Below are 13,409 nucleotides of genomic sequence, written 5' to 3'. Positions count from 1 at the left end.
ATCAACCCGAACAGCTCCTCTGAGCACTCCCCGTGGTAAATGCGGTAGAAGATGCAGAGAGAACCCACATCTCTACGCAATGCTAGAGAATCAAGCCGATCGGAGATGACTTGATCGTCGATGATTCGAGCCGCTTTTTATTATTAAAATCTAAAATTTATGGTCAATGATGTTTAAGAATTTTAAGATCATCAACTGAAATAACTTATCCTATGGCTAACATTTTGCTTACAAACCTATCAATTATGGAAATTAAGTTTATCAGACAGTTCTTTATCAGTTGCTTTTCCAATTTATTTGAAAGTTAAAGTTCATCTCGTCATCATCTCATTCCTTCGGTATTTACAATACAACTTTAATAAATATGGCACCGACAACGTGTAAAGAAACATAAAAAAGGCATAACAATTGCGTCAGTTCTTACCTGTGTGCGTTCGTTTGTGTATATTAAGCGTGGACTTTTGAGCGAATCTCTTGAGGCACACATCGCACTGGTAAGGTCGCTCCCCCGTGTGCGTGCGATTGTGAATCTCCAGGTATTGCTTGCAAGTAAATGCCGCCGGACACTGCAGGCATTGAAATGGCCGACCCTGAACTGCAGGCAAAGAGGGTCATCATTAAGAGAACAACGGAGTCAGTTTGCCGATCAAGCGTTAAAAATCGTCGATCGATTTCCATCGAGCAATGAGATGAAAATGAATCGTAGACAGCGAATGAATGCGATGGTGAAGAGGCGAGAGGCAGTCGGATGACGTACCTGAGTGCGTCCGCTTGTGGATGTTGAGACTGGACTTCTGCGTGAAGCGCTTCAGGCAGATGTCGCACTGGTACGGGCGCTCCCCCGTGTGCGTGCGATTGTGGATCTCCAGGTATTGCTTGCACGTGAACGCGGCGGGACACGACAGGCACTGGAACGGCCTGCCCTGCACTAAGCCGACCAACCAATACAAACATTATAGCGGCGGTACTACGGGAGCTCACTACGCGTCGCGGCCCGAGGACTGGTCGCCGCTCGCTCCGAATCTCTAACACATTGCCCCCACTTATAATCCCTTTTCGCGGCTTAAATTTTACAAGAAGTGAAATTCTTTATTGTATCTGATACCCCATAAAGTATATTATAAGAATTCATTGCTGGTTCCAACCGAAACCGTGTATGCAAAATGTATAGAGTTTTGGAGACGAGGCGTCACAAGAGACGATGTGAGAGAGAGAGAGAGAGCTAGAGAGGAGAGGCTGCGAGCGGGCGGGGTCCAGTCCGGCCCACGACTGACACCCACCTGTGTGCGTCCGCCTGTGTATATTGAGGCTGGACTTCTGCGTGAAGCGCTTCAGGCAGACGTCGCACTGATACGGCCGCTCGCCTGTGTGCGTGCGGGGTCAATGAGCGCCTGGCACTGCGCCCGGTGCACACACAAAAGCGAGTAACGCACATCGCCGACGCAAGGCACATGCCATCCCTCTCCCGCACTCAGCCAATCTCAATAGCTTACTCTTTCTTATTTAACACAAATCAAAAACCCCTTTTGAAATATTTTAAAATTTTGCGTCTTCCCGGCGATTGCATTACCGCTTTTGTGATCATATTAATATTCATGAAGAAATGGTGAATTCAACAATGACAAGACAGTGTCCAAGTGATATGAGATTGCGATATTATAAATTAGTCAACTATGGAATAGGACAAGGGCTAGTGCAGAAGTAAAGCGCGTAAAAGATGTTAGTTAGATAAGCAACGAGTTGAAAGCTATGAATATGTGCATAAAATAACGGGTTAGCCAACGGAAAATGGAAAAGCATGATGCTAATGAAATGCGTATCGATCGGTAAGGAAATAACTATATAGAAAGTAATGGCCTACTAACCCGTGTGTATCTTTTCGTGTAAATTGAGCGCGCACTTCTGCGTGAACGACTTGAGACACACGGTGCACTGGAATGGCCGCTCGCCTGCGCGTGTCGCCCGACAGAGAAACAAAACAAAATGGCCGATGGACAAATAATTCTATACAGTTGCAACCAATGACTGTTTCTACTACCATGAGGGAATTTACAATGTTTATTTGTCCATCAAATATCGTTTCCTACTAACTACAACATAATAAAATTCAAACATCAACATGCTTTTTCATATTTGTGAATAGTTTTTGAGCGCGCACCTGTTTCTAGTTCTGTACAAATACAATTACAAAAAAAAAACCGACTACTGACGAGTCCACTGAACAAACACTTCCGAATCGCTAATCGTTGCAAATCTAATCCGAAACTTCGGGAGCCCTTAAACTATTCACAAAAAGGGCATCAAAGCCACAACGGTAAGAAATCGATAAATTCGGACCCATTTCGTTTGTGACTTAGAGACCTATGGAATAATAATGTAATATCAGGGACCCACCGGTGTGTATACGTTTATGAGTGCCGAGGCTTGACTTCTGCGTAAACCGCTTGTCACAGATGTCGCATTGATAGGGGCGCACTTTGTTGACCAGCGATTGGATGTGTTCCTCTAGAAATAGCAATAATGTAATACAACAACGGTTCCGCCGGGTGAACGATAAAAACTGCCTACTGCTTGACGTATTAACTAAGTATTACAAAGTCTACTAAGGATTTTAGGGCAAAATGCCTACCGGTGTGAATTTTTCCGTGTCGGCCCAGGCTGGACTTCTGAGTGAAGCGCATAAAACAGATGTGGCACTGGTACGGCCGCACTTTCTCTAACAGGGCTCGTCTGTGCTCTTCTATAAGGCAGACGAGTTACGATATAGCATCTGGCACGCTCAGCGCTTCACTTAGTCTAGCATCTCCACACCACACATCCGCACAAACAGGAGGAGGTATATCTTACTTGACATAAAACAAGGCAAATCTGGCAAAACTGACAAATTGATTTATAGAAATTTTAAACGAGACATAATTGTTTACTGTTTTCGTTTGAATGATACAGAAAGGTATTTTGAAGAAGACATAGAGCAGCCGAAACGAAATAAACCCACCCGTGTGCAGTTTCTTGTGCCGGTTGAGGCTGGAGCTCTGCGTGAAGCGCATGTGACACACTTCGCACGTGAACGGCCGCTCCTTCTCCGACAAGGCGCGTAAGTGTTCATCTAGAAACCCAGGCGATGGAATCAGCCAAGAGAACCCACAGTGGACGCGTCCAGTTTGAGTTCTACCTCCCCCTGTTATCCTCGCATATATTGACCCTTTCTCACGGCATCGCTCTAACATGATTATGTATCGCGGCTCAAAAACTATTCACATCCGCGTGCTAAGTGTCCCACGGTCAAGTGTAACTCGCACCGAGACGTTATATAACCACTTTGCACTCTACAAATGCGTTCTCCAATTTATTTAATAAATTATAAAAAAACCTATATGTTAATTCAAATTCGATGATTTATCTAACTTTGAACGAGCACTCATACAACAATATTAGCTTACATTTTTCAACAGAAACAAATCAGTTATCACAATAATTCACAGCTACAAAAAACATGACTACGATATAATAATCAATCTATAATGCGAATTAAAATTAAATAGCAACTAAATAAAACTAAACTACTGTTACAAAAAAAAAACAAAGAAAATTAACATCGCGAAACAGGAGGAGGTCGACTTGACTAAACATAAAAAGACCAAATTAATAGGTATAATAATATACAGCAATCCCCTCATGGTACTACAATATAGTATATTTCACATTATTGTTTTAAAACCCACACTCAATCACACCCTCATTTAAATAAAAGAATAAATTAAAAGAGTTATAGAATTTCTATAACAAATACCTCATCTAGCAAGTTAAAGTTTAATTAATTTCTGCTAAAAATAAAAATTATTACTTATATTGCCTAGACATTTGAAGCCTACAACAATATTATTATTTTTAAAACTGTTACATAGTTTGAGCATCTAATATATTTTATTTACACCCATGCCTTAAATCCTCTATTAAAGATTCTAAAACAGCTTATTGCCAACATATAAACACCCAATGTCCTAATAACCATTACATCATCCAAACGAGTGTTGTAATGAAATTCAGTACAACATTATATCATCCGTTTTCATAATAACACTCCTTTGGATGATATTATGGTTACTAGGACTGGCTTTTTTAATGTTAGCAATAAGCTAACTGTTTCAGAATCTTTTATAGAGGATTCATATTATGGGTGTAGATAGTCTTGTTTACAACTGTAGATAATTAGGTATTAAAACACTCATTCGTGTTTTAATACCCCTTATTACACAACAGTTGCATAAATAACTAATATCTTACATAATATCAATAAAATACTAATAAAAATTATAATATTTTTTGTATAGCAATTCATGAAACCTAGTAAAAGTTTAATAAATCCAGTGCGACAAATTATTTAGAGGACTCTCCATATTGTTCATTTTTATACAAAAGATTAAAGATATAATCTTAAATATGTACTGTTGCTCTGCATTAAATACATATACACAAAGTTAATTGTAATGTTGGCTACAACTTACCAGTATGAACTCGTTTGTGCGTGTTAAGACTGGATTTTTGTGTGAATCGTTTGAGGCACAGATCACACTGGAATGGACGCTCGCCAGTGTGCGTGCGCATGTGTACCTCCAGGTACGGCTTGCGACAAAACGCCGCGTCGCAAACCTGGATACAAATAAACCATGGTATTAGGAGCCTAAAACAGGACAGATGCTTTGATGTAATTGAAAGTCGGAGTGGGAGGCTCCTCTGCACAGGATGCCGGCTAGATAATGGGTATCACAACGGCGCCTATTTCTGCCGTGAAGCAGTAATATGTAAGCATTATTGTGTTTCGGTCTGAAGGGCGCCGTAGCTAGTGAAATTACTGGGCAAATGAGACTTGACATCTTATGTCTCAAGGTGACACGAGCGCAATTGTAGTGCCGCTCAGCTTTTGGGTTTTTAAATAATCCTGAGCGGCACTGCATTTTAATCGACAAGGCGTTTCAATTACCATCAGCTGAACGTCCTGCTCGTCTCGTCACTTATTTTCATAAAAGAAAACAGATGGAGCAAGCATCAGGAGACGGGTCAAAAGAAAACATGAGAAGTCCAAAAAACATGGTGGTATAACAATATTCGCATAAACATAACACTTTACTGGACTTGCGAGTTGCAGAAGACATTGCAGGAAAAGGAGTCGAAGAAGCTACTCCAAACGAATTCCACCTTCGCACGACACGCCACAAGTTAGGATAAACGAAAAAAAAAACGAACAGATACCTTTTAATAATTTTATAGAAGTAAATTTCGCCCTTTACTGCCCCAATGGCCATCTGTCCGTCGAACTATGTGCTCACTGCCACTTGAGTTTCGCAATCATTTAGACTATGTCGGTAACTTTGGTTCTCCTACGGATCTCGAATGGCGACCACGTACCGAAAGAGGCGGTGTTGGTAGGCCGAGACAAAGTGGACCTACGATCTGGTTAATATCGACGGAATACGTCGGACGAGGGCAGCGCAGGACCGATCAACGTGGAAATTTTTGGGGGAGGCTTTTGTCCAGCAGTGGATGTCTTCCGGCTGATGATTTTTTTTTTATGGAATAGGAGGACAAACGAGCATACGGGTCACCTGTTGTTAAGTGATCACCACAGCCCACAATCTCTTGCAACACCAGAGGAATCACAGGAGCGTTTACGGCCTTTAAGGAAGGTGTACGCGCTTTTTTTGAAGGAACCCATGTCGTATCGTCCCGGAAACACCGCACAAGGAAGCTCATTCCACAGCTTTGTAGTATGTGGAAGAAAGCTCCTTGAAAACCGATGAAATGATCATGAAATGTCCCTCTTATTATTATATTTTACCAAAATTATATGATATGAATTGATTTTATCTGATTTACAAATCATTTCACACGCCACTTACATACATTTCTTGCGGTGATAGCAATTAATATTCTTAGGTATTCAGTGTTTTCTATAGTACTTTATGAAGTTGAAAATTACGATCAACATATTAAAAGGCATAAAGGCATTTATTTTCTCAAAATTGATTCCTTTAGAATTCTTTTTGATGTCATTTCTTATACTACTAGATACTACTACCGCATCGGAAACAAATGGCGCTCTGAGAGAGTAGAAGCGGCGCAAGAAACTCTCCCAGCATTCTTTTTTTTGCGCTCTTTTCAATAAAAATATACAATATTGTACAGTCATTTCTATCGCTATAAAATAATCACAATCTAGTCCCAGGCTGTCCGATCATTTAGATATTCAGCAGTGGAGTAATAGGATTTACGACAGAGCCATTTTTTTATAAAACATTTAAATTTATTTATAGATAATGCCTGAACAGTGGCTGGGACTTTATTGTAGAAGTGTATACATTTACCCTTAAAGCTGTTATGTATCTTATGAAATGCAGATTCAGGACCGATTGACAATTAGTGACAAGGACATAATTCCTGATAATTACTCTGTATATAAAGTTCACCTACGCTTACGTTGTCTTTTAAAATTAAAATCTTTCTCTGAGATTTCACTCACCGTGCACTGAAAAGGTTTGTTGCCCGAATGGAGCTTCATATGGACATAATATGAAGATGCTGATGATAGAACCTTCCCACACACCTGTAAATAAAAGCGCCATTAGAATTATAATCTAAAACGAGAAATATCGACTTTCTGGTCAAAGTTATAAAAAAATATTAACGTAAAAGAAAAAAAAACCGCCAATTGTTTCATGTGAGGCAAGAATATTGCCAATAGAAATACTACATCATAAAAATAAATTGGCTACTACAGTAAAGTTTGTTCTTGAAACCAAATAACAGAACTAAAAACTTCAGTCTCCCTTAGTCAACTCAAGGTGACTTCACTCGAGCATTTCATAGATAACATAACGGGTCGGTCTCACTCAATACCCCTAAATATGCTTCACTTCAAAAAAATCATAGAATCGTAGACTCAGAATCTACTAGCACCATCAGTTTGATAATGCGTCACAAATATTGATATGTCTGTATATATATGTATACATCAGCATATATTCGCTGGTGGTATTCTCTATGCTCGAAGGTCCCTGATATCTGCTTCGGGAAAACCGCAGCTAATAGATGATTCCACAAAATGGCTGTGTGACGCAAGAAGTTCCTTGCAAAACGCTTGGTTACGAATCCCAAATGATTACGACCTGTCAATCAAAATATTTGTCCGTTTTTCGATGATGGTCTTCCCAATATTATAATACCATCCATAGAATGAATGAATATGAACACATCAAAACTTATACATACTTTACACGCCTGTGGCTTTGATCGTGGCAATCCTTGCCCATTCTGAATTTCCATTTTAGTCTGCACTCCACCCATATCGACGCCCATTCCCTGAAAATTATCAACCTATTATTTTTAATTCTTTCATATTGTATAAAATGTATATGTCGGAGAATTAGAATATAAAAGTAACATGGCCATATTCTATTCTGTGTATTGGGCTGAACTGATGGCGAACGTCATCTTTCAAAGTGTGTTTGAAGTCACTGTGTACGTCCGTGTCGGTGACGTGATTGTAGTTACTATTGTCCATCAGTAGAGCGCTCATTGAGAAGTCGCATTCGTCTTCAAGCTAGCGCCCGCGCCGGTTGTGCGCACTAATCGACTTAAAACAACATGGAGGATTCCAACACCGTGACGCCCGATTTTAAATCCAAATAAATCTCCGAGATATATAAAAAGGTGAATTGTAATAATAATATTTTTAAAATACCTGGTTGCATTGTTGACCGTCCATATCCATCTCAACACCTTCGTCATCCATTCCTTTAAAGCTGAGCTGTTAACATAAGAAATATTCATTAAAAAACACATTCTTACTATTCAACTATATTTAATAAAAATATTAATACGCGCGGATGCAAAGATTAGACGAGAATTGCAGCGGAGTTAGGAAGCGGGAACGGACCTGTTGGTGCTTGCGCTCAAATAACACAAGAGTCGCGCACACAGCGATGATGTAGCCACATTTCATACACAAATAAAATTTGAAAAACATTTTTTTTATTTTTATTTTTTTTTTTTTTCATATTTTATTTGTGTAATAATCCTAGAAGTGAGGGTTATCACTTTAAAAACATAACAAATTGTTAAGATTTACAAGAGCGACATCTCAAGTCAATTTCCTAATATGCAAATATTGGGGTTGAGCAGGTTATCAACTGTAAAGTAGATCCTGTAGATGAAGCCACAACCTGAGAGTTGAACAAAGCAAACAGAATTTTATAACGAGGCGGTACTCGAACGGTTAGCTCAGTGGTTTAGAGCACCGGCACGGAACGCCGGAGGTCGTGGGTTCGAATCCCGCATCGTTAATAAATTTTGTTTTTCAAATTTTATTTGTGTACCTAATATTTATTGTTATTACATAGATAGAAAGAAAATCGCGTACCGGGTAGGTACTCTCCTTAAATATTGTTAGTGGTGACATACACCAACCAACCTGTAATATAATAGAACCTCGGTAAGTTTAGGTTCTTAAAATATATAATAAGAGTTGGAAGCGGAGTTCCGAGGTCTCCTTAATATTTTTCCATTTCAATTAGAAATATCCGGACGACCGAGCCTTGCTCAGATTTATAAGAATGTACAAAACTTGAACAAAAAAATCTAATAAGACATCTGGATTCTAACCGGAGTCTTCTGCTCTCTGGATCACCCCATGAGCTATTATAGTCTTGTATATAGTGGCGAAATTTACCTTTGTATTCTAATGTTATTGTAGCCGTTTCTCATTAAAACACGGATAAAACAACATTTTTTCAAATTGAAACCTAAAAAAAAAAAAAATAAAAATCGTTGGAGCCGTTTCCGTGATTCAGTTTATATATATACAATAATTATTGCTCGTTTAAAGATATATCTTTTATTGACTACTAATATTTAAGAAATAGCAGACAAAATATCTTCTATTATATTATATTGGTGATTGGGATTTGGGATTTTGTTAATGTTTGATTCAAATGAAGTTGTAATAAATAGGTGTTTACATTATCAACATCATCATCCTGCTGCAAGTCCTGTTGTTGATGTTGTTCCATTAGCTCTTGCTGATGGTGTTGTATAAGGCTGTCCTTTGAGTCCTCCTGATGGTGGTGCTGGTTCATGTTGATGATGCCATGGTTGACTTCCGAGCGGACTATTGACGAAGGTGCCGAGTTGATATGGGGGTGAGTGTAGAAACTGGAATATTTCATGATGCAATTATAATAGGTACGTATATACTAGAGATATGCAAATAAATGAATCACATATAAATCAATAGGCCGAAGCTGTACAAGGTACAGAGCCAATTTAAGCGTTACCTGTAGGATGCTCACTTGCACAGAATGCCGGCTAGATTATGGGTGTACCACAACGGTGCCTATTTCTGCCGTGAAGCAGTAATTTATTTATTTATTTAATGTGTCAGCATCACTGTCTTTCGGTCTCAAGTGCGCCGTAGCTCGTGTAATTACTGGGCAAATGAGACAGCATCTTATGTCTTAAGGTGACGAGCGCAGTTGTAGTGCCACTCAGAATTTTTGGTTTTTTCAAGAATCTTGAGCGGCACTACATTTTAATGGACAGGGCGTATCAATTACCATCAGCTGAAGTTCCTGCTCGCCTCATCGCTTATTTTCATAAAATAAAAAAAAAAAAGTTGCGACTACTAATAAGACTGGCCATTATGAGAACAATATCACCATTCATAAAAAATATATTTTAAGGCTGCAGTAAGTGATCGACCGATATCAGCACTGACCGTCGTCGGCGTAGCGTGTAACCGTACGCGATGACCATGTTGCGTTTATTGGTCAGCTGACAGCAAAATTGATTGTGCGTGTGCAATTGCGGAGAAAAATAAATCCAATTTAAACCTCTCTAATGTGCGTACTACTCACGATTACGGATTAAAAGACGGAGAAGATATCATGTTTAACCAATTATTATACAGCGCCATATTGTAGGAGAAATTTATACAGTATATTCGAACATGTTAGAAGACGAATTTTTGTATAGGTATTATTTTTTACGCGCGCGTTTAAAATCGTAATAAACTGTCGCTCGGTCAGCGTCACTGAACGCACCACTGAATAGCCATAGCGCGTCAGCGGACCGACGTAAGTCGCACCGAAGAGCTCGACCGACGATTCTCGTCAGCGCGACTACGCGCGTAGCAATTCATTAGCGCTGGATTGAACGCATTCATAATATTATGTTGACATAGTTACAGCAATGCTCGACCTACGTCAGCGCTGACCGTCGGTCACTCACTAAATGCAGCCTAATGTCCGTAAGTCGCACCGACGAGCTCGACCGACGATTCTCATCAGCGCGACGTGGCTCTACGCGCGTAGCAATACATTAGCGGTGATTGAAAGCGTTCATAACATGTTGTCATAGTTATAGCAACCGGCTTCAGCGCTGACCGTCGGCCGAGCACTAAATGCAGCCTAATGTCAATCTTGGGCAGATACAGTGTCAAACTATTGCTGTGGAGCTGCTTATGCTTACCTCATAGGCTCGGCCTTGATCTGCTGCTCGAACATGGATATAGTGGCGAGCAGGTCGCCGGGGGGTGGCACGGGGACGCCTACGCCCCGAGCCACGCCCCCGACGCCCACGCCCCAGTGAGTCGGGAAACTAATGGCGAACGTTGTTCCTACTCATCTTCAACTCCCCACCACCTGCCAACAATAACAAAAACATAACATAAAAAAAACACACCAGGCCATTAACTCCAAAAAAAAAACATAGCCTCTAGGAAGTGCAAGGGCCATATTTGTCATAGGTCCGATGTTAGATGGGGTAAAAAGTTTTTGGAGTGGAGACCACGATAGAGGTTCAGGAATGTTGGGAGACAGCCAGCGAGATGGACGGACAATTTGGTGCGAGCGGCTGGGAAGAACTAGATCCGAATAAACTCAAGATTGCACAAAATGGTCGAGACCTTTACTCAGTATTGGGTGGAAGGTTGAAGACGAATCATCATAATGATAACATGAGGAACAAACATAAACCTATTCAGTTAAGTCGAATTAGTATCTCTTTTATTGGTCGATATATATACTTTATTTATTTATTTAATTCAGAGAGATCTCCATACTTTAACAGCATGATCCCAGAAAATGTACAAAACAAAATATCACGAAATTTAAAAGAATAATTAAAAAAACGTTTGTGTGGTAAAGGATATTATAAATGATTTTCTATGGTATATTTAGTATAATTTTAATGGAATTTTTTTGAATGACTTAGGAGAGGTATGGAAGTGTTTTAGGACCGTGACAAATGTGTGCCTATAAGCCCACCACGCTGATGGACGGGTGTGTTAATGCATGTTAAATAATTCTCTAATTGAAACAAAGGGGCTTTAAGGCTGTAATTTCATTTAAATTCCTGTTTCGCCTAGTTTCTCTCTTAATTTCACTCCAGGTCTTTCGGATGTCTTTCGCTTCGTCAATGACAGTCCGCCGTCAGGTTTGCTTTGGACGACCACGTTTGCTTGAGGTTTCCCGTCTAGGGCTTGCCTAGGTATATGGTTGTGTCAATTTGCAGCGTTGATGAGAGATAAGTTTGGTGACCTTCCACATCTCACAACCATACATAAGTACGGTCTTCACGTTGGACCGGAATATTTTGAGCTAACTCTCCGTGTCAGTTTCCCTGATTGCTATACGGATTGAAGCCGTGCAAAGGTTGCTCGTGCTTTGGCGGTCTGTGAAGTGATATCCTCTCCAGTCCCTGCAGTCTTTGACACGCAGCTCGCGAGATAAGAAAATTTATGGACCAAGACATCTGTGCCAATGTGCAACGGGCCTGAGCTCTTTGCCCCGCACATCATTTCTTGAGTCTTCTTTATATTCATTTTAAGTCCAGTCTTCGTTGCTTCCTCGCACAGGTCGCTCAATTTGAACTGCAAATCTGCGCGTGTGTAGCTTAAGAGGCATATATCATCAGTATAATCCAAATCCTCTAGTATTTTTAATGCCCCATTCTAACTAACGCGGTAAACCGCGGCGCTTGTTATGCCTTACTTTTTTAAAATTCCATCAAGAGCGACAAGAAAAAGATGCACCCTTGTCGTAGACTCGCATGTACCGGTATTTAGTCCGAGGGGAGTCCATTAAAAGTCACTTTACAAACACAGTTCTTGTATAGGGCTTCAGTGATATTTATTATTTTCTCGAGGACGCCAATTTTGCAATACGCGAGACCAGACACTAATAGAGAGGATGTAATTTAGATACAATGAAACTCCAACAGACCAAGGTTAAGCTACCTTAAGTGTTAGCTCCAACTTTTTCCTTCCTTCAAAGAGTGTGGAAATTAGTAGGGTATACATCTATGCACATTTAGGGGGCACAACAGCTCTGCAAAGTTAAGTGTAACCCTTAAAACTGTTATTTTCCACACAAGATACAATGTCAATTGTGTATGAAATATTGGCTGCTTTATTCCAACTGCAAAACTCCAACAAACAGCCATCCGACAACAAGCATACTCAACATCTTAAACATTTCTCTGAGCTGCCAAGTGTTATTGTTAACATCACATTACACAATTGCAGTGAACTAAATATATTTTAAATATTTTCTATAGCATTATTGAGAAATAAATTAGACATAAATTTAAGATAAATAATTAACTTCTATATTTCTATGAAAAGGATTGGTATGCCTAGAATATGAGGGATCAAATAGGTCATAACACCCATATGGCTAATATCAATAATATAAATCTTACTTAAAATATTAATCTCTAGATTCCAAATTACAATGGGTCCCCATATTGAAGGATTGGCGAACAGACTTAGTTATGCAGCATATGCGGTTAAAAAAATTTGACAATTAACTGACATAGATACAGCGCGACTAGTATACTTTAGTTATTTCCATAGTATTATGTCCTATGGTATATTGCTATGGGGCAACACTGCTGATATTATTACAATATTTGTGCTGCAGAAGAGGGCTATTCATGCTATTTATAACCTAGATCCTAGAGAATCATTGAGAGCAAAATTCAAAGAAATTAACATCTTGACTGTTGCTTCTCAATATATTCTTGATAATGTAATGTATGTTCATAGGCACATAAGTGAATTTGCCAGAAACTGTCATAACCATAATGTTAACACCAGGAACAGACATAAACTGATGATGCCTACTACTTGGCTTAGTCGAGTTAGTAAGTCTTTTGTGGGGCGATGTATATGCTTTTACAACAAGATCCCAGAAAATGTTCAAAACAAAGGTGTTACGTTATTCAAAAGAATTGTTAAAAAACAAAGTCATATAGTAACCTTAAGGTATATAGTAACCTAAAGGTTACTATAACATAAATGACTTTCTTAATGATACCACAGATTGGGAATGGAGCGACCGCCCTCAGGCTATTAA

General features: G+C 39.5%; 1 protein-coding gene across 17 annotated transcripts in view; it reads right to left on the bottom strand.

Moving 5' to 3' along the window:
• The window catches only part of LOC126977462 (zinc finger protein OZF-like), a 37,108-nt gene that overhangs the window by 20,739 nt on the left and 2,960 nt on the right, over positions 1-13,409 (bottom strand). For 3 of the 17 annotated variants that reach the window (XM_050826265.1, XM_050826263.1, XM_050826270.1), the window contains exons 2-14: positions 10,522-10,694; positions 9,015-9,207; positions 7,739-7,804; positions 7,267-7,356; positions 6,518-6,601; positions 4,506-4,650; positions 2,996-3,106; positions 2,630-2,740; positions 2,395-2,505; positions 1,866-1,949; positions 1,281-1,364; positions 758-928; positions 425-595 (exon numbers count right to left, since the gene is read on the bottom strand). In XM_050826265.1, the coding sequence (XP_050682222.1) occupies positions 425-595; positions 758-928; positions 1,281-1,364; positions 1,866-1,949; positions 2,395-2,505; positions 2,630-2,740; positions 2,996-3,106; positions 4,506-4,650; positions 6,518-6,601; positions 7,267-7,356; positions 7,739-7,804; positions 9,015-9,207; positions 10,522-10,556 (1,456 nt within the window). In that variant the 5' untranslated portion in view covers positions 10,557-10,694. The remainder of the gene's footprint in view (positions 1-424; positions 596-757; positions 929-1,280; positions 1,365-1,865; positions 1,950-2,394; positions 2,506-2,629; positions 2,741-2,995; positions 3,107-4,505; positions 4,651-6,517; positions 6,602-7,266; positions 7,357-7,738; positions 7,805-9,014; positions 9,208-10,521; positions 10,695-13,409) is intronic. The other 14 variants (XM_050826266.1, XM_050826267.1, XM_050826268.1 and 11 more) reach the window with 14 other exon arrangements.

This window comes from Leptidea sinapis, chromosome 45 (assembly GCF_905404315.1).
Source record: "Leptidea sinapis chromosome 45, ilLepSina1.1, whole genome shotgun sequence".
NCBI classification, from domain to species: domain Eukaryota; kingdom Metazoa; phylum Arthropoda; class Insecta; order Lepidoptera; family Pieridae; genus Leptidea; species Leptidea sinapis.
Note: the sequence above shows the minus strand (reverse complement) of the source record. Positions and strands in the feature narration are given on the sequence as shown.